The sequence below is a fragment of the Danio rerio genome, chromosome 9 (genome assembly GCF_049306965.1).
Source record: "Danio rerio strain Tuebingen ecotype United States chromosome 9, GRCz12tu, whole genome shotgun sequence".
In the NCBI taxonomy this organism is placed as follows: domain Eukaryota; kingdom Metazoa; phylum Chordata; class Actinopteri; order Cypriniformes; family Danionidae; genus Danio; species Danio rerio.
The window spans coordinates 22,168,395-22,191,252 of NC_133184.1; the positions used below are offsets into that span (position 1 = coordinate 22,168,395).

At 35.1% G+C, this 22,858-nt stretch overlaps 1 protein-coding gene and 1 long non-coding RNA gene across 3 annotated transcripts in view; one reads left to right on the forward strand and one right to left on the reverse strand.

The window, feature by feature from the left end:
- LOC141376109 (uncharacterized) overlaps window positions 1–22,858 on the reverse strand; it is a 607,180-nt gene that overhangs the window by 21,071 nt on the left and 563,251 nt on the right. The gene's annotated exons all lie outside the window — the stretch shown is intronic.
- man1a2 (mannosidase, alpha, class 1A, member 2) overlaps window positions 1–22,858 on the forward strand; it is a 214,567-nt gene that overhangs the window by 2,498 nt on the left and 189,211 nt on the right. For both annotated transcript variants that reach the window (NM_001256622.1, XM_005167537.5), the window contains exon 2: window positions 1,118–1,589. In NM_001256622.1, coding sequence (NP_001243551.1) covers window positions 1,279–1,589 — 311 coding nt within the window. In that variant the 5' untranslated portion in view covers window positions 1,118–1,278. The remainder of the gene's footprint in view (window positions 1–1,117; window positions 1,590–22,858) is intronic.

The window sequence follows — 22,858 nt, forward strand, 5'->3', positions numbered from 1 at the left end:
GTGTGTGCAGATTAATTTCTCATGAAACAGAGAAAAGTAACTAGATGACCAAAGTGTGAATTACACTGAAGTGATGCATCAGATCTTGTAGTCTACATTTAACAGTTGTGAAGACATTTTCAAATCAGATGTTACATCTACATGACAGAATGTGGTATATTGACTTAGTTTTTTGCTCACTAGTGAGTGAAATGTTAGATTAATGCAATGTCAAATAGTGCTAGCGTGCAACTTGTACTAATTTTTTTTACTACTATTGCTGCTTTCAAGGACATTTTGGAAATCTGCTATTTGTTATTCCAACATTAGAGTCAGAAACGTTTGTAATCAGCCTAAAAACCTAAAGAATTACTGTGTATTATAAACAAAATACCCATAAAACTACATCTGAATTTAAAAATTTCACCTACACCGTATACATGACATATAGAGTAGAACAAATAAAGGTGACACTTCATTTTGATGGTCCATTTGTGTATTAGTAGGCTGTCTGCTTAATATCTGTTGATATGCTCCTTCATCAGACATTTAACAGACTAAAAGAAACTTTGCAAGTAAATGTAAAAATAACCCTAACAGTCTTCTTATAATCTAATAAGATTGAGTTGGCATGTAGATGCAATGTAACTCAATGTAAATTCAACAAACGGACCATCAAAATAAAGTTTGACCCAAATAAATGTTGTAAATGAAACATTAATTGATTTATCTCCACCATATTATATCATATATATGATATAGATCAGTTTTCAGCTATTTTCGAACCGTCACCCACTTTTAACATTACTCTCTCTGCATCTTATCTTAAATTTCAAGTTTCCCCATTTATTTTGCTCAGTCATTTGTGTTCTCAGAACTCTTAATTACAATATTTCCATCTCCACTTCAAGCATACTTGTACATTTCAAAACCATAAGACCAAATTACTACTAATCACACAAGTAACCGAGGAATCAAATTAGAGAACCTGAGCTACCTGTGATAGCATTTAGATTCATGCTTTTTCTGCTTCTTAACATAATTACCATGGAAACTGAAGTTGATTTTTAATGCAAGTATGTCTGAATGTCTCACGATGATAGCCATCGTCTAAAAAAATGTGTGTCTTTGTTTTCAGAGCAAGTGGAAGCATCTGTGATCTACAGGACACAACTCTTTATTTCTATGAGATAAGCAGACGTTCGGGAGTAACGCTTCCACCGCAATGAGATAATAGTGTGGCTTGCGCGAAAACAGCCTTGACCCTTATCCCTCCATATTCCAGTCGATCATCAAAATATGACCACGCCGGCTCTCTTGCCGCTCTCGGGACGTAGGATACCTACTCTCTCGCCAGGTGCCTCCTCATTCCCCCATCACAGAGCCACCTTACGGCTCTCAGAGAAGTTCATCCTCCTCCTCATTCTCAGTGCCTTCATCACCTTGTGCTTTGGAGCCTTTTTCTTCCTCCCGGACAATTCCAAACACAAGCGCTTTGACTTTGGTTTGGAGGACGTGTTGATACCGCACATCGAGACCGAGAAGGAGTCGAGGCATGGCAGTAGACAGGTCATACATGGTGTGGGAGCTCACGACGAGCATCGGCACAGGTAAGAGCTTCAGATTCTCAAACACAACATGCGTTTTCATGTTTAAGTATATAGATGGTGTGGCATATTTATGTTTCTGTTATGTTTTGAAAAAAACTGAAGCGTTTCTTTGTTATTGGTAACAGGGCTGCATGATATTGGAAAAATCCAATATTTTGTTTTTCATTGATATATATAGTGAAGTTTTTATTTGAAACAGCTATTTCAAGAGTTCACACTTAGATATTGCTTAATGATAATAGCAGGTTTGGCATGCTGTCTTGGGACAGAACTCTGAGCTCGGAGATAATTGAGCCCAGGGCTCCCGTCTGGTCAATAAGCATGTGAGGGGATACGAAAGGAAGTTTTTGAGAGCTCCCTCTGGTAAAGAAGGAAAGGGGGAGATGAGGTGGATGGGGGGATTCCTCAAAAAACGAAGATAAGGGGATGACATCAGTCTGGCTATTTAGAGTGAGTTTGCAATGATCCGATTGGCTCAATAATAATTATGGATGAGAGACCAGCTGCGATCAATCATATCACATGCTCCTCTTAGTTTGTGAAACTTCACTTTTGGTCAACCGCCACAAAATATCATTGACGCATAAAGGGAAAGTGTTATTGCCTTTGCTATTTTATTAGGAAGGAGAAGAATATTACTTGAGTGGAAATTGGCAGACCCATCTAAAACTTCAATGTGGATGTGCGATCTAGTTTTATATTTGAAATTAGAGAAAATTTAAATATTTAATGCAACCTATTAGGGGTGTCACGATTTCGATTTTTAATCGAAATCGATCGAAATTTATGCTCAATTTTGATTATCGAATCAAAAAATAGAATCGTCGATGCTGCTACACCCCCATGTCACGTCAGCTTGGCTTGCCAAGGGGGGAAAAAACAGGCTTGTTGAAGTGCTTGTTAAACTGCAGAAGCAGGAGACACGTCGACAGAACTTAAACCCTCTCCTCTTTCAATGAAGTCGGCGGTGTTTAAGCATTTTGGATTTCCAGTTAGTTATGTTCACAACGTTCGTGTTGTCGACAAAAAAAACACAGTTTTGCAAGCTCTGCTATGTACGTATTACGTACGGTTCGTCCGATAGACAACACCGGCATCGCGATCCTCCGCCCGACCCCGTTGCAAATCCGCTCGCGAAAAGTACACACTCAGGCCCTGTTTACACTGTCTTTGTTTTTTTAAATGGCATTTTAGAACGACAACGATTTGACATCCACAGTGGCATGTAGCATTTCTGAGCAGCCCTCCTTCCTCTTTACCTCTGAAAATGCACATCACGTGACCACACAGACACAGACGCACTCACAGCCATGCGCTCGAGACAGCAGGTCCATGCAGTCAGAGGACTGCTTCAATCTTTCACTCACTTGTACTTAGTCATTTTAGCGAACACCTCAGATACTGTTGGCTGGTTCCTGTTGGTTGTGCGTCTTTTTTACCGACGCCATTATAACGACACAGATCACTGCCTATTCACGAGTCCCGCAGAAAAAGTGATTGACAGGTGGTAATTATGTGTGTATCTTGCCTTTATTCATTTACTGTATGATTTGTTTATGGGTAAAACAAAGACTATCCAGATCAGGTAGTTTAAACAGTAGGCTACAAATAATTAATTGGTCATTAATTAATTAATTATTCATAATCGAAAATCGAATCGAATCGTGCCTTTAGAATCGAAAATGTAATCGAATCGAGGATTTGGAGGATCGTGACACCCTTACAACCTATGATTACATACTTTTGAAAAAATGAAGACTCTCTCCTATATAAAGACATTTGTGAAAATAGGTGTGATCACTAATATTGTTTGACCACAAACGTATGTAGAAGACCACTATAAACATTATCATGTATAGGTTTCATACCTATTATCATGTAGGTATGATATTGTCTAACTGCAAACGTATACAATATTGCAAAGGAACTTTCTCTATGTTGTAATTTTATTTGAATTTAACTCGTTTAGTAATTTATTTTGCTGGCCAAAGTCATTATGGGAAAATAAACATTGATTGCACAAAATGTTTTGTTAAAACGTAGAGAAAAAAAAAATCACAAATAAAAAAATAAATATATATTTAAAAGCTACATTTCTTCAACTAGCATTTTTTTTAACCGGAAATGACACAGGCCTTCTCCAGAAAACAAAATAAGATGATGCAACAAAAAGTGGCAGTAAGAGTTTGCCAGAGGTATGAATAAGTTTGGCTTGACTGTATAATTTACAGTATGAATACAACTTCAGCAGGTGACTTAAAAAGCTTTGCTATTTGGAAAGAGTTTATTGATTTAGATAGATTGGGATGATTTTGTAGGGGAGTGAATCATGCACACAATTTACTACACAAACTATAAACATTGATCAATAGAATAGTGCAAAGCTAAAGGTAAACAATGTTTTATGGTTTCCTGGATAGTCAAACAGTATTTTAGGTGAAGAAATTGAATAATCATATTTAAAATGACCATCTCGAGCCTTTATCGTATAAATCAATAAAATCAATCATTATTAAAGTTGAAAACAGCATAACTACTTGTGCTTGAATGTTTTAAACTATAAAAGTGTTCACAGTTATAGGCCTTAAAAACAAATGAAAATGATAAATATTTGTTATGTTTAAACTGCAGTGATTAAAAATCTCTTCTGTTCTGAACTGGGGTCTGTTGTGCCACAATATTGACTCAATGTAGATTCTGCGATGTGACTATTGCGCACATTGATTGCAGTGTTTAACTATAAGGATTACTGGCCAGAATTATACATTTTAGGCTTGAATTATTGAGAGAAATAACACATGAAGCGAGACTTCAGTCAGATCAACGTTGATCTTTCTTTCGAGGTGTCAGTGGAGAAATGAACAAAACAATAGACCTAATACAAAATATTCTAAGATTAAAACGTGGAAAAATGATCAGATGGTAATTTCTGTCAATTTTCCCAATGGATAAACAGCACTCTGTAATATTTAAGCATGCTTTCGCTTTCATAGTTGACATAAAACGGTTTGTTAGTTTGTTGGATCGTATTGCTTTCTCACGACAATCGATCCACTTGAGATTTCCTTTCAATTGAGCTGAGACCACCTCATTTAGGCGATCTCGGACCGATTGATTTGGTGTGAATTCGAGCGTGATTGCGGCTTTTACATATTCCAAATGGACCTTGCTAACTGGGCAAACGAGACTGGTTTGAACCAAACGTCTTAGTGTGAAAGCACCCCATGTATTTTCACACAATTGACAAACAGTCGCAGCCAAATTAAACTTAAGTGACAAGGCAGCAATGGCCCATTAGGCCAGTAACCATCCTGTCTACATTCGTCATATCGATTCTGAAATTATATATCGTATTCTTATATGTTTATATGTCCTTCATTTGTTTTCTGTGATCAGAAAGCTAGTGGATTGTGGAAAAAATGTGCCCTCCAAAATGCAATTGAAGCTGATTGCAATCTGATCACACACACCAATCAAAAATATGGGTGACTTTATTTAACAATATACTGAATATTCTAATGCGAAAAACTATTCTTTTAGCTTAATAATAATATTTGATATTATTTTTATTATTAGTATTGGTATTATAATTATTATTGTTACTATTATTTTTTTATCAATTATTTTTATTATTTTTGTTGCTTCATAAAATCAATTGAAATCGCATCATTAATATTTACGACCATTCTAAATATTGTCAAAATGGACCTTCTCATTCTAGGGGTAAATCCTCTGTTTATAAATAGACATATAAAACCTTCGGAGAATTTTTGAACTTGCCCAAGCCACATTCCTACTTATCAGAGAACGATTTAACTTATTGAATCAATGCACTATATGATAGATTTGAATCTAATATGATGTAAGCAGAGTAAAAGAAGTTTTTAAATGAATATTACCATCTGTTTTGCCACGTATGTATTGGTATTTTTTTTTGCAATCTTGCATACTTTACCTTTAGTTTACATATACTATGAAAAAAGTTTTACATGAGCTATTCAAGCCTAGCTGATGAAATGTTAACTCATTTATTTCATTTTAATGGCACCACTGTCTCATCGGTGGAGTTGAAGTGCAGTCAGAAATACTGCATGTGTATGTGTGAGCAACAGAAAGAAAGATAGCATTCCGCTTTGTGTGTTGTATGTAACAGCATGCCGTTCTTCTGGTCACATTTATGTGCCATTCAGATACAGATGGCACAAACAATGCAGCATGAATTATTGTTGATGACGCCCGTTTCATTGAATGAGGGGAAAAAAGGTTTAAATGTGCTATTCAGGCTTAGCACACATGTAGGTGTAAGCTGTGTCAACTGGCCATTCACATATCGTCTGTGCTGTTGTTAAAAAATTGAAAGCATTTTCATACCTCGATATTCGCTACCGAACAGAGCCTGAAATCTTTTGGAATCTTTAACTAAAAGCAAATAATTTCAGTACTCCTGCACTACCTAGACTGTTTTCTAGGAAATAGAGGGAAAAATGCTCTACTACTTATTTTTTTATTTATTTAATTTTTTTTACTTTCGTTCCATGGATGTTTTTTTTTGTAATTTCCTCTTTCTGTTTAACAATTCTTATAAACTAAAATAATATCAACCAAATACAAAAATCGCAATAGACTTTTCTTTGCACATGAGATTACTAAAGGACATTCTGTGGTATGGCTTTCTCTGTGGTTTACTGTTTCTTTCTTCTTTGTTGTACAATTCATTGTTCAAGAGGTCAAGTGATCTTCAGTAAAATGATGGTTTCTGCCTTTTTTGTTGTTTCTGCCTTTGCTATTGTGCTACTGCTTCTACTGTTGGTCTTAAGAACCAAGCTATGGCTTAGATGATGTTTGCTCTGATTGATTGATTTAATTAAAACTTTAATTAGAATACAATTTTCAAACCAAGTGAAGTTTGAATGCATTTTTCAAAAAAAAGTAGGACTTTAGGAATTCATTTCAATTGAAAAAAAAACTGCATCTTTGTCAAAGAAACTGTAATCTTGATTTTTTCTACAGTATGTGCTTCAATTGAAATTGTAGAACTGGTGTGACATCTAGGGATGCTTTGATTAGGGTTGGGCGTTGTCGACCTATTTGGCATTGTACGATGTCTAATGTGAAACATAGCGATGGACGATGGTGTCGTCGTAGGTGGTGGTAAATTAATTATTTATGAATATTTAATTAATTCACAACAAATTAATTATTTGTAGCCTATATTGCTGTTTCAACTACCTGACCCGCATGAACATGTTTTACCCATAACAAAATCACAAATAAATAAAGATAAGTTACACACAAATTACCACGGTAATCACTTTTTCCGAGGGCATTTCAGAAATGCTAAATGAAAGGCTAGTGTGGACAGATCGTTTTCGTTCTAAAATGCCATTTTAAACTAAGACGAATTAGTGTAAATGAGGCCTGTATGTGTGTATTTTCATGAGTGGGTTGCTGCTGCGACAGGGGCAGGGCGAAGGATTGTGATGCCGGCTCAGCATCGTGATGTCTATCCGCCATCGGCTATGGACGATGGCATCAACTATCGGCCCAACCCTAGCTCCGATCAATCGGCCAAAGATTGGTTTGATGCTCTCTTTATTGCGAGTGCTTCCATTGTGTTTTGAGCTGCTGTGACGCGAGCGGACCAATTACCCCTATACAGAGTCTCATCCAACTTTTATAAGTTTTGCATGTATTTAGCCATTATAACAACTGAACATTGTTTGTTTTTGACAATTTTGCAAGTTCACTAAAAGCTGACTGAAATTATTACATAAATAAAACTTAATATATATATTTTTTAACATAAATATATAATTTAGGCCTATTCCTTTTCGTACAGAAGATTAATTTAATAGGTGCACATTTTTTGACAAAAGATTAGATTAATAGGTGCACATTTTAACTTCTTTTGCTTTAAATATGTGCATAAAACTTGGGACATGTTGAATTCTTCTTTCATTATTTGCGATGTTTCCAGTGCAACGTGTTTGTATTTTTTATTACCATTTTTGATATCTGTGTTTTATTATTTTCTGTGGCAGTTCATTCTGCTGTGGTGACCCTCTGATAAATTAGGCACTAAGCCAAGTAAAATGAATGGAGGAATTATTTTCTGTAAAGCTGCTTCTGACATGTTCACACTTAAATGGTTATAAGAGACATGTTTAAGGGATTATATGCAGCATCCTTCATTTATTCTCTTAGGTAAGGCGAGATCTCTTAAGGTTCATACTTGGAAGGAAAATATGCTTTGTTTTTTTAAAGCTTGAAACATCAGAATCTGTACTCTGTATCGGCGAACACCATAACATAGAAACAGTACTCTGCTGCAAAAATCCTGATCAGATTCAGAGCATCACTATAGTGACATCATCATTTTTCAATTTTTATTTATTTATTTGTTTATTTGTTTATTATTTTGTTTATTTCAGTTGTTTACCTAAGCAACCTTTCAGTTAAAGTTCACTTTGACTGGTAAATGCCTTTAAAATACTGTAGAGGAAATGCATTTGCTGTCACTTTCCCACCAGAACATGCCCTCTCACCCAGACTAAGTGGCAAAAGAGCTGCTGCTTGAATGGGTTTAATAGGGAAGTTGTAAAAAGGCAAGTAAAACAAACTATAATGAGCTTAAAGTAAAGGTTGCTGCTGGATTGGATTTAATGTTCTTTAAAACTTAGCAATTAGGCAGTGGTTCATGTATATTATATGCGACCAGGAATTGTGTTTCCTGACATTTTTAAGTCCCTAATTTGATTCTGATTTGACTTCAGGGAAATAATAAAAGCAAATTTGCCTGTGAATACATTAGAATGGGTTGGTTTAAATCTGGGTGATCATGATATCAATGTTACATAGATCATCATTTCATCCAACCCAAAATTTAAAATGTTTTTTCACAGTGTTTATTTTAAAACATTCAGTTATAAGATGGTAATTGTTTAATTAGTGAGTTGTCAATAAGGTCCATTTTAATTGTGAGTGTGTGTATACTAGGACTGGGCCAGTAAACAATATCATCTCAAATCTGGATAAAATTTTTGTTGATAACGATAAGCTCTGAACATTTTTACTCTATTGATCCTAAGTGCCAATCACATATCAGAAATATATACAACAACAGAAATCTATATTTGTGTTGATATTAGAGATTCACCAAATTTTTGGCCATTGAAAATTATCGGTCAAAAAATAAGTCATGCTGCGGCACTCAGTATTGTTTACTGCGATCATTTCACTTTCCTACCAGCAGTATCCACATTTAGTCATGGTTGAGATGCTCTTTTAAAAGTGGAAGCATTAAAAACTTGTATTGAAATATATATTGTTATTGTTCAATATAAAAAATAATTTTTGAGATTGCAATTTTGCCATATTGCCCAGCTCTAGTGAATATAGTCAAGCCTGAAATTATTCATGCCCCTAGAAGAATGAATGAATGCCTGAATGAAATATTTTGGGTATGGATTATACAGTAACGTTCATCATATTATCAAAGTTAATGCTGTAAATCTGTGTTTTGTTGCACAGTCCATTCGTTTTTGTGAGTTGTATTTGACATTGTTAAAATATTCATATTTAATATTCAATTATATTAATATTCATATTTCTTGGCAAATCTTTTCGGTCAGTTGCAATGCTCTATTTCTCACATGTTTTGTGCATTCAGTTTCAGCATTCATGCTGAAAATTAATGTATTTTTATTTATTTATTTTTGCTGCTTTTGCCAGTATTTTTGCCAATCAGTGTGCGGAACAACACTAACAGAGGTGATGTCATTTGCATGGTCTGCATAACCTCAATTGGTCAGACTTAAAATTTTAGTTCTGTGAAGTTTTCAGTCCATCAAGATCATACAGCCATGAGTAAGAACATTACCATACTGAGCAACAACAGAAATCTTTACTGAAGGCAACACTGACACCATATTTAAGGGAGCATGGAATGCATTTACATTTTCTTGTGCTGTTTCTTTAGGTTATTATATAAATATAGCAACATTTACAATTGTTTTTAGTGTGTGAGAAAAAATAAGGCCAGCATTAGTAAAAAAAGTATTTGAGAAAAAAAAAATCAGTTTCACTTGCTTTGGTAAATGCTTTGTTTGGAAAGGCATTACCTCTGGGTGAAACAGAAGTAAACCCACTGCTATGACTGGCAGCTTCATTGCACTCTAATCACAGTCTGTTTGTACTCCTGTGTGTTTACAACTCTGAATGTTATTATTTGATGTATACAGAAAAAAAATCCCAATATGGAAGCTCGGTGAGAATTCCTCCAAACAGACATTTGCTCAAAAATGATTGATTTTAATCAACTGGAAAACCCACATAAAACGTATGCAAATGCCTGCATAGTGATTACAACATTAAAGATTTGCTGAGCACTATTTGAAAGGGTAGTAATAGCAAAGGTAATACAAACTACTCAATAATAATAATAATAAAATTATAAATATTTCTTGTATTTGATCAAGTATGTACTGATTTTCAGTTCCAGTCAAACATCTTAGATGTGCTAACAGCATGAATTGATGATCCTACATTTATGAGCAACACTCTTTAAGGGTTAGTTTACCAAAAAAAAAAATAAAAAAAAGTCTGTCATTAATTACTCTCTTGTTTCGTTAATCCCCTGAGACCTTTCTACATCTTCAGAATGAAACTTAAAATGTTTTGGGTTTAAATCTAGAAGTTTTCTTATTCCCCATAGGAAACAACAATCTCAAGGCATTCAAAGTACAGAAAAGCTGACAGCTGAAGTTGCATGGAATGTTTTGACAGTATTACTAGATCCTTTTCTGGACTTTGAATGTCACAGGACTTTTGTTTTATATGGAGAGTAAGAAAAATCCTGCATTTTATCTAAAACTATCTTAATTAGTGTTCTGAAGATGAGTGAAGGTATTTGGGGATTGGAAAGACATAATGGTAATAAAAAACAGAATGTTCAAATTTGGGTGAACTAACTCCTAAAAATACATTTTTCTTACCTGTAATGCCTCAAAAGAAAAAAGGCTTGCTATTGCTGTATATTTCAATAAGCTATATTTTGAAAAGCTGGCAGCATATTGTGAATAATTCACAAGACAGTTGACTGTGAAATGCGAAGAACACTCTGTTTTTATCTGTCAGTCGCTCGGGCTCCTCATAAAAAATAAACTTCAGCCAGACATTTCTAATCCTTAGATTTTTAGGAAGGCCATGCAAAGTTTTTGGAGGTTTTCACTTCACATCCACTGACAGAACAATGTCTGAGTTTGAAAGCTTTACATTTATTTGTCTTCTGATACTTGTGTTATGAATGTTTTTTTTTACCGCAGAGTAACCTTTCATATGTGTAAATATCAAGAACTTTCCCTTTAAAATAAATAAGTAAACATGAATTGACGGCTGGGTTTAGATCGGATGCTTTCTTCATGGCTGTTTTTTCACCATTGTTATTTCTTTGTTGTTTACTTAAAATAAAGTATGCAACACATTTGGATATTTCCAATTTGAAACCCAAATAAGAACTACAGTTGAAGTCACAATAATTAGCCCCCCTTTTAATTTTTTTTCTTTTTTTAATATTTCCCAAATGATGTTTAACAAAGCAAGGACATTTTTACAGTATGTTTGATAATATTTTTTCTTCTAGAGAAAGTCTTATTTGTTTTATTTCAGCTTGAATAAAAGCAGTTTTAATTTTTTTAAACACCATTTTAAGGGCAAAATTGCTAGCCCCTTTAAGCTATATTTGTTTTCGATAGTCTACAGAACAAACCATGGTTATACAATAACTTGCCTAATTACCCTAACCTGCCTAGTTAACCTAGTTAAGCCTTTAAATGCCACTTTAAGGTCTTACTAGTGTCTTGAAAAATATCTAGTAAAATATCATTTACTGTCATCATGGCAAAGATAAAAGAAATCGGTTATTAGAAATGAGTTATTAAAACTATTATGTTCAGAAATATCTTGAAAAAAATTTTCTCTCAACAAAAATCAGGGAAAAAAATAAACGGGGGACTAATAATTCAGGGGGGCTAATAATTCTGACTTCAACTGTATTTTAATACCCCGTGGATTTCCAAACCTCTCATTTCTATGCAATAAATCAATGCTGAAACAATAAATAATGAACTTTTTTCTAAGTTGTTCGATAAGGTCACTTGGCACACTTGTCTTGAAGCATTTGAATTAAAAGCAGTTTGTTTTTGAGTTTGTGTGTGGTCACCCAAGCTTTCACTGCTTATGGAAATGTGTAGCAAATGCTGACTCTGTCTCAGCGAGGCATTAGTGTGACTGAGGACCGTCTCCAAATTGTGCCGGCTGGACTGAACAGAGCCTCTTAAGCACACTAGAAAATGAACCCGCTGAGCTGATGAAATGTTAAAGAGTTTATATATTCATTTTTATGGCACAGTCATCTCAGAGGTACCGTTGAAGTGCAATCAGACCTTCTGCATGTATACAGGGATATGAGAGCGATGGAGATGATGCAGTGAATGCAGTGCTCTGATTTATAGTAGAATTCAGTAGCACAGCCTCAGGTCAGAAGATCATTGGTGAAATTCAAATGCTTATAGCACTAACCATGTAGCTGGATTTTGGTTGTTTATTGTTTCTGCAAAATTTATTGATTGCATGTAGTGCTGCACAATATATTGCAACAATATATTGAAATAATATGTATGCAATATGCAAATCGCTCATACGTGCAATTAAACTAATCAAGCATTTGTGTGTTGCATGAGGAACACACAGACAAAGTGAGCAAACTCATACTGGAAAAATTCTCAGCAGAGCAGGAAAGGCTACTGGAAAGCACAAAAACTGGTACAATTTGCTGTACAGTGAGCCTGAGGAAAAAACTGGATCAGTCAGTCTAGGATCGATGAACAATGTTCAGCCAATGTTAAGTCAAATCAGCACAATGGTTCTTCTTATTTTTAACACTTTTTTTTTATTCTTTGTAACTCGTATCCCATTAACAGAAACCAAATGTTAAACATATACTTGTGAAATGCACTATTTTTAATGTCATCAGACAATTTTTATCTGGATAGACTTCAAATTAAATACTTTTAAATTTGAGTCATTCTAAAATTGTAAAAAATGATCAAAAGTAAACCTTAAACTATTTTAGATTTTTTATTTTTTATTATTATTATTATTATTATTATTATTAATGTATTTTACCTTGTGTATTATTTATTGCTGTTGATGACTTTTAATTGTTAGAATATTTTTATAATTATAGAAAAGTGGTATTTATAAAATACGGTAAACTTTTTTTTTTTTTTTTACCGTTTTTTTTTTTGTTTTTTTTTTGCCATGACAAAACCAGAGAAGCCGAAATGGCGAGAGGGTGCTCGCTGCAGAGCCATTTGAGCAGAGCTGAGCTCCAGCGAGAGGGAGCATGAGCTCTCGTTCTGCCTCCTGTAAGCTGTTTTAATGCATACACCAACCCCACCCCTAACCCTACCCCCAGTGACATCACTCGTTGAAGAAGTGCAAAAAAGGTGGAGCTCAAGCTCAAGCTCCCCCTCGCTGGAGCTCAGCTCGCCCAAATGGCTCTGCAGCGAGCACCACTTGGAAATGGCAGTAAGCTCAAAATTCTCTCTCTCCCTCTCGTATCACATCCAATAACAAACAGGGATCTTTCAATTTCCCCAAAAAGCACACACTAGCACACACACATTCTCCTTATGCATGCGCAGCTTATAAAGTATAACAACCTTAACAACATGAATTTTTTTTTTTTTTAAATCCAAATTTTATTAATCAAGTGGGGCCTTACTTTCTTTATCCCCACCTTTCCAGTAGTGCTGTTCTGCTATTGGCTAGAGCGGCCCAAAGGTGAACCCAGAGCTAAAAATATTTAGTCAAGATGTTATATTAGATCTTTAGATCTTTAATTAGATCTTATAATTACAATAATACACCTTAAAGGGTTAGTTCACCCAAAAATAAAAATGTACTCAGAATTTACTCGATTCAAAAATTAACAATTGACATCCATAGTGGGAAAAACAAATACTTCAATGTTTCCAGCATTCTTTCAAATATTTTATTTTGTATTTAACAGAATAAAGAAACTCAAAACAGGTTTAAAACAAGAGTGAACGATGACAGAATTTTAGTTTTTATGTGAACTGTCCCTTAAGACTATGTTTTTCTTGAGCTGTCATTGATGTGCCATTTAATATGCTGTGCCCATGTGATATATCTCATTTGTTACTGTATATTTAGCATGCTCTTATCTTCACTGATGCGACTGCCATTATAGAGGGTGATTATAGAGGTAGAGATTTACTTATTATGCTCAGCAAGTGTTCCGATGGCTTAGTCAAATTCCATCCTCCATTTTTTTTTTTGGCTAGGTCATAAATGGGCATTCATGTTTGCATACAAGCATGTTCACATTCTAACGTTTGCTGTTATCACCATCAAGACTTTTCAGTTTCAATCGGCATTCAGACGCTCACAGCAGCAGCTTTTGACACGTGTTGTGAGGTATTGTCTTATGTCTTTTAAAAATGAGCATATTTCTGCTTTGTATTGGTGTTTGAAAGAATAGCTTGTCACCCATTCACACCTTTATTTGTTTCAAACCTTTATGATATTCTTCTGGTAAACAGAAGGGTAGTTGGGAAAAAATGTTGGAAACTTGTAACCATTAACATTAGTTTTTTCTTCTATGGTAGTCAATGGTTACAGTTTTAAGTTTTTTTACAAAATATCTTTAGTGTTCAGCAGAATAAAAAAACTCATAATAGAGTAAATAATGAATACATTTTGGGTGAACTATCCCTTTAAGACTTGGGCAACGTACATGCAGAAGTGGTGCTATTTTTTCCTAGCTCTTTGAATATGGACAATAGTGACATTTATCAACACATTTTCAAAATGATCTAAAATTTTTTTATTTAATGTTCGTTATTATTTTAAAAAAATATATGATGGACAGAAGATTTGTAGGATATATTTTGCATCTTCATAAATACTATTTCAGCCATTTTCCCCTCAACATTTTTAGGAGTTTAGGGGTGTAAGCTAAGTTCAGAAATGCTGGGTTATTTAAACCCAATTTGGGTAAAATATTGACTAACTCATACAATGTGTTAAATTTGGTTCTATTTGTGTAATTAATAATACTAATAACCCAGAAGTTCGATTAGTTGCTACTACACCCAGAATTGAGGTATTGTCTTATTTCTATTAAAATGAGCATATTTGAGCTTCAAATTGGTGTTTGAAATGATAGCTTGTCACCCATTTATACCCTTTATTTGTTTCAAACCTTCATGGTATTCTTTCTTCTGTTAAACACAGAAGGGTGGTTAGAGAAAATGTTGGAAACTTGTATCTTATTTTGTGTCCAACAGAATAAAGAAACTCATAAAACAGTAAATAATGAATACATTAAACACTTTACAAGTTATTTTCTGGGCTATTTAAACCTACATTGGAAAAAATATTCACTAATCCAAACATTGTGTTTAATTTGGTCTAAATTTGTTTAATTAAAGGAAAAAAAAGAGAAAAAAACAGGAGTTGGATTGGTCCCTCTTACACCCAGAATTGAGTTAAAATAGCCCTGCATTTGTTTAAGTGATCTGTTAGTCAAAAGCGTTTTTAATGAACAATACATTTATTACAGTATATATGTCTTTATTTTAATTAACTAACATTAACAAAATTGTTTATTTGTTAGTTCTTGTTAACTCGCAGCACATTAACTAATGTGAACTATGGTAGCACAGCTTTCGATTTTAATAATGCAGTAGAAAATTGTGAACTATAAGTGTGTCCCAAATCGCATACTTGCGCACTATGCCATTTTGTAGTATAAATAGTGTAAGTAGTGCGTTCACACTGAAAACTCTGAAAAGAATGTGTACTTTAAAATACCTGGATGATGCACTTATTCAGCCGTTAAAATGAAATGTGGAATGTTGGACACTTCACATACTTAATGGCCGCTGGTTTGCTTGTGTAGCTGAAGGGGCGGAGCTTTCGGGTCGCTGATTTTGGATTATTATATTTGTTTTGGATTGTGAAAGCAAAATTCTCCTACAAGAGTGATTATATCATCTCCCAATGGTGAATGCGGTAATATTCTTTGTACTTTGGTTGTTTATTTCACTAAATTGGAAACCGTCAAACGTCCTCTGGGAAACGGTTGAAATTTCCGCCTAGTGAAAAAAATGCTAGTGTTCCATTTGGACCGACACTACATACATATACTATTCTTTTGAGTGTGTAAGTGCATACGTACACATTGCATTAGTGTATAGTGTGCCATTTGGGACGCAGAATATGATTAATGAAGTAAGTTCATTCTTAGTTCATACATTCATGCACTTTCTTTTTGCCTTAGTCCCTTTATTAATCTGGGGTCGCCACAGCAGAATGAACCGCCAACTTATCCAGCATGTGTTACCCAGTGGATGCACTTCCAGTTGCAACCCATCATTGGGAAATCATTCTTAGTTCATATCAGTAAATATATTTACTAATGAAACCATATTGTAAATGGGACCAAAATCTGGGTTTAATTGCTCTATGTGTGAAGTTGATAACCCTCAGTAGAGCTGAATCATCAGACAAATGCTTTCAGTTTCACCAAGAGAACAATGTGCTCTGTTTCTGTACAGTCAGTTCTCTCTAACAATAAGTTTCATCATCCCAGAAGCTCTGTCTAAAGCTCCATCTGTATCTCGCTGAACTGTAATTCAGTCTTGGTAAATCCAAGAAAAGCAGAGTCATGGTTGTGCTTGAATGATGAATCATGCTTATCGAACCTGCTGCCCATCTGCTTTCGTTCATGACCGAAAGAGCTCATCATGAGCTGTGAAGCCAAACACAAGCTCTCTGTCTGATCCAACTCTTACCCTATGGCCGTGGGCACTGTGGTTTGTGCCAGCCTGTATCCTGTTATGCCTGTCAGTGTGCCACGCTGGAGCCGCCTATACCTTTTGTTTATTTGGGCGGCCTGCTCGTTGTTGTTGTTGTTTTACCAATGTGGTTTAATTTTAGACTGCTGGTTATTTTTCCACCATGCTAAACTTTTCTTTCCTGTCTTTGCTGCTGTTTTCACAGGGTTTGTTGAGAAAACCAACCAAAGTATTAACATCTGTGATTGGATTTTCCAGCCAAGGTTGAATTGGGATGTCAGTAGTTATTACTAAGGCGGGTCTGTATTGTTTAAATGTGGGCGTTATTTATTAAGGTCATGTCCTGTGCATTTGTGCGTCAGGAAAATAATTCAGAACAAAGGTGAAACAATTCACAAATTCACCCGAACAGATTGTATCATGATTCTGCGATATCGATATTTGTAAAAATCTCTTATTGTTACACTGAGATGTATCATTTAAATACCATAAAAAATCTTAACATTTATTATCTACTTGTTACAGTATTTTACAAAGTTATCTTCAAGGTCAAGTAATAATAAAACTGAATGACTGAGGCATTATTGTGATACATTAAATCTGTGTAATTCTCATATAGCAAAGAAAGGAAATGTTCATTTGGATTTATTTCTAAAAATGTTTACAAAAGCCAATTTATACTTCCTGAGTCAAGTGTATTCAGCTAGAAAGCAGAAGTGTAAATGCTTAAAACAGCATTTGCCACATGCAAGATATGTGCAGTGGGGTACTGCAATCAATGTAGAAATGTAAATCAGGCTTTAGCCTTAAACAAATTGTAGCTGTGAACAAAAGCACTTGATGTAACATATAAAAGGATAAGCATAAAGTTGCAAATCTTTTGCTATTAAAACAGACTGTGCACATGTTCTTGATTTAGCTCAGCAATCCAGATTCATTTGATTATGATTATACTGGTGGCACTTACTCTTCTAATTTGATCGCACCTGTTTTTTTTAACAGTAATCATAATGATCTTTCATACTGGCGAATCAATGGCAGACTAAAATAAATATATTTGTTTTTGTACTGTCTAACATTCTAATAAACTATGCGTACATCACTCTTATAAATTACAAAATTCCTAAATGCAATTTCAATGTTAGTTGTGATTTCTTCTTTTGTTGTTGATTAATGTTTATGATGACAGTGCTTTAGTTTAGGCTGCTTTCACAGAAAATAAGTTATCCACAAATGTTTAATTTCACTTTAAAGATGGGTATTTTGATGTTATTTTATATCGTTAAGCCTACATGTTGCAGTGCAAGAACATGTAAAAAAGAAACATACCAAAACAATCTCTGCATTCGTGAGCTGTGAGAAAGCATGTGTGCAAGTTAATGAATGCTCACAGCAGGTAATGAACATGTAGGGAGGGCTGAATCAAACCTGATTAGATAATAAGGCACACATTCCAGTTAGATACACTCCAAACACTTCCATCCCAAATGATTAAAAATAAAAGAAAATTCTGTGTGTGGCTGCATGACTTGCACAATACGTGTCACATACCAGCGAGGATCGATAGTTGTTGTTTTTTTCCCCCCCATGAACCGTTTTACCCCTAATTCAGGAAAAAAAAGATAATTCTATTAAATATCAATCAATCAATCCCAGTATTAATTGTCAGTTTTTAATCGGGTATTTTTTGGGTGATTTCACACCTTGGCTGCGTCCGAATCCGCCTACTACTCAGTAGGTACTTCATTTGAATTTAAACGTACTACTCGGCCGTTAGAAAAGTACGTTCTATACAGTATGAACATGAAAAGTATGAATGGAATTCGGAGGTACTACATCCGCCATTTTGTCATGGTCAGGTGACCTACCTGTGTCAGTTGCATCGCCTCACTTCCATTTTTGAATTCTCTTGCGGGGCATTATGGGATAGCGCAGCGTGCATGGGATGTGCACTCCAGAATCTCGCCGGAAGTAGTAAATCATCCGGGTACTTCTCGCATACTGATTTTCAAATTCTATGAATTCGGACATACTACTCAGCTCACATACTGATTTTAGCGTACTATATAGTATGGAAGTATGCGGTTCCGGACGCAGCCCTAGACTTTTGTTTCGGAACCTGTCTCGTTTGCCCAGTTAGTGCGATTCGTTTGGCATATGTGAAACCAGCAATCGTGATTGATCCGCACCAAATCAATTGGTCCGAGATCTCCTGAATGAGGTGGTCTCGGCTCGATTGAAACACAAACTGCAGCAGATCGATTGTAGTAAGAAAGCAAAACTATCCGAGCCCGGCTATATCACAGTGTATTATGGATATTTAATAGGCATATATGGCTATATGATGAGAGAATTATGATTAAGGTGGGATTTTATTCGCACCGGTAAATGTGCGTTTCATGTTAAATATGAAAGTGAAAGCATGCTGAACTATTAATGAGAGCTGTTTATTCATTAGGAACATTGACCGAACATTGACCGAGCTGCAGTCTAGCCAAGGGCTATGTATTTTAAAGTGTTACCTCTGATTTATATCTGGTGACGATGACCGTTCAAAATGAAAGCGCAGCTTTCCGCTTATAATATTGTATTGCCCATCGCCATAAATTAAAATAAGAGAGCATAACAGTTGAGCGGGACTCTGCAAAGTAAACCATGAAACTCTGATGTAAGGAGAGTTAACTCGCACGTGACTTGTTTTAGCTCTTTTGGTCTGGTTACAAACTTTGTCGTGTGAAAACGAACCGCACAAAGAACAAAGAGCAACACTAACAATTTTAATCCCTCTTTCAGGACAAATGCAATCACAGGTGGGAAAGCACCCTTAGATATTTGGGCTCTTGCAGGCCATACTGACCTTATTTTGATTTTGATGAGTAGTTTGTGCTGCTCTTGAAAATGCTATTTTGTGCCCCCAGTAAGACTGAGGCCTGCATTATATGAAATTAAATGCTCTCAACCTTTTTGAAATCAGTACCCTTCAGTGATGCATTCATATAAACTCTTACTCCAATTTAGTGTTTAGATCTTTTATCCAGTATATGAAGGATGTGACCACTGAGCTGCTCTTTGCAATATTTTCTCTGCTGGCACATCTGTGTCCTCCTTCAGCATGTCCTGTCTCTGGCCTCTCATAATGTCCTGTTTACAGACTTCATATTATACACACGAAAATTTTGGGAAATGATTGCAATGCAGTCTGTGCAAGTCTGGAGTAGTGATCGGAATATAAAACAAACACAAACACACAAACACAAATAAAAACAGCATGGTTAGAATTGATGGCTGGTCAAAAAGTACATCTCTTTGTATATAAAAGGAAAAATATATATATTTAAAAAAAATCTCTTATTTCACCAAGGCAGAATTTATTTGACCAAAGGAATAAGTAATAAAGGTAATATTGTATTATTATGATTTAAAATAGCTTTTTATATTAAAAAAAAAAAATGGTAATGTAATGCAAAGCTGAAAGTTTAGCAGCCGTCCTTCAGTCTTGATCATTCAGAAATCATTCTAATATGCCATTTTTGTATCTACTGTATACATTTATTTGGACTTATAAATATCTTTCCTGTCACCACAGTGGAAATTTTCATCTTTTTTTTTTTTTTTTTGTCAGATGGGATGCCAGCATGCACCGCATGAACCACCAACTGTTATTTTACCAAGAATGCTGGCACAAAGGTCTGAATCCATAATAAAAGGGCATAAGGCAGATTTGCACACAATGGAAAATTGGCTTTAGCTACGGCATCCAACAAAGGTCAAAAGAAATGAGAATCATTGCGAATAGATCCACAATATACAGCTTTGGGATTAGATTTCTCATAGAACAGCTCGAGTAACCCAAACAACTCTAATATTTACAAAGGCTTGTGCAAGGAAAAACACGTCCATATTTGATTCAGAAGGGATTTCTAGCACAAAGCATGTCAGCAAAAGACAAGTTTGCTTAACCTCAGGGAAAATGAAACCGTAAGCTTCGCCGATTTGAATTCCTTCAGAAAGCTTTTCCGGTTTTGAGCCTGTCATGGGTTTCTTCAGCATCTGAAGGAATCCCCTCTTCATCAGCGTAGAGTAGCTCAAACTTCCCCATGCGGTATGCCTGGTGAGTTGGAAGATAAGTGGCCGCGGCTCATGTTCTGTGAGTAAGTGTGTCACTGTGGTGGACTGATGTAACAGATGCCCTGCGACTCGCGCTAATTGAGTTAGTGCTCACACCTGCCAACCTGACATGGAGCTTAAGGCTCCTCTGAAATGGAGAAAGTGCTCGGCTTGAGCTGAACTACACTCATTCTCCTAAACCTGACAAGTTATTTTTCAATTTGAGCTTCTTTAGATGCGCTGATACTGTTTAAATTGGATGAGCAACGTTTGATGGCAAGTCAGAGATTTGATCCCAGTGAAAAATGTTCCTGCTCCTGCCAAAGCTTTAGTAAGAGGCAGATTAATTTGTCGTGTCTGAGCTCAGGTGCTTTATTGGAAGAGGAGTTTTTAACAGACGCAGTCAGGACCACGTGATAATGCACTGCTCATAAAAGTGATAATGAAGTTATTAGCGCTGAAAGCATTGGGTTTTAATAAAAATGCTAATAAAGGGAACTGTTGTGACCAAGCAAGAAATGCAGATTGTCTTTCAAAAGCTAAATCAGTGATTAAAGCTATTCTCATGAATTCTGAATTGGGCAATATTGGGAAATGCAGAGGTTGAATCAAGAGTTGCAGATTAAAAAACAATAGAAGAAAACAATGTAATGTAAAATGTAGTCAAAAGTATAAAATCCAACTTAATTTTTGTTAGAATTCACTATATTCTGCTGTTCGTTCATAAGATGAGTGGATTGTAACAGACACATTCATTTACTGAAATCACTGAAATCACTGAAACACTGTTGTTTGTGTCAAGCCATTTTAGTTGATGAAATTAAAAAGAGGAGAGATTTTTTTTTCTGTGCAAATCTTAAGTAAAAATCTTCAGTATCACCATAATTAAATGCTAAAACGATCATTTCAAACACTTGTTTGCTACATTTTATCCTTTGGGTTTTCAATTTTTTTTCTACTTTTTCAGTTTTATTTTATAGTCTACTTATTATGCCTCATTCACACAGGGTGTGAGTGTCATTACTTGACAGAGGGCGTGCCTGAAGCTTGGTGCTGATGTTAACATCATGTCAGCGTCAGCCATTGACAGTACACCGCAATGGGTTACTGTTTGAGTTAGGGCATTTGCATAAAGCAACCTGATTGGCTTGCGCTTCTGTTGGTGCTTGAAATGGTGAATATATCTGTCTGCGGACTGCAAGGCAGGGGCAAAACATGAAGGGGCTTAACTTGTAGTACGTTAGAGGTGTAATTTGCAGTCATTGAGATCCTGTTAAACCTTGTAAGATGTCACAATGAGATGTTGTTGGCAAGTGGCAGAAAAACTTACCAGTAGTTACTCAGAACAGGTTTTTTGTATGATGCCTTGTCATGGTGATCGGCCCATACAGAGTACAGATTCTGATACTTTTAACTTTTTTTTAATGCATAAAGCACATTTTCCCTCCAGGTATGATACTTAAGTGGAGATATCATCTTACCCAAGAGAATAAATTAAGGATGTTGCATATAATCTCTTCAACACGTCTCTTATAACCATTTAGTGTGGACATGCCAAGACCAGAAGCAGCTTTACAGAAAATAATAGAAAGCACAGGTATTGTAAGAAAACTGACTAATAATACAATTTGGAAACATTGCAAATGATGAAAGAAGAATTCAACATGTCTCAATCAAGAAAAAAGGTTGGAGTGTATATTCGAAGGTAAATGCACACCTATAAATCCATTAATTCTTTACTAAAAGGAAATGGGCCTGTAAACTACTGTCTATTGCAATAAGTACAGTTAACCTGCAATGTTGTTAAAAACACAGAACTTTCAGTTCTATAAAAAGGACTGAATACATTCAAGGTCATCCCCAAATATTTTGCTCATCCCCAACTAACACAAACACTTGCGGCTGAGTAGGGCCAGACAGAATCTGCAGACATCTTTCGCTATTTCTGCGCAGAATTTTGTAAAAAATCTGCAGATTTATGCGGAATAATTTTTGGAGTATCGTAATATATGAACTCAAAAATAATAAATTTTAACTATTATTTAGTGTTTACAATGCAGATTTATTTAGAGCCACTTATTTGGTAAACAAAATATGTTTCTCATATAATATATCGACTAAAAGACAGAAAATATTACTTTACAATCGGTATGGTAAGTAAATCATATGAACATTTTCATATTAGACAATAATATTAGTGAAATTAATTTAAAAACTGAATGAATATTAATTTAAAAACATTTACACAAGTAAATAAATAGACTTAATTATGGGCTA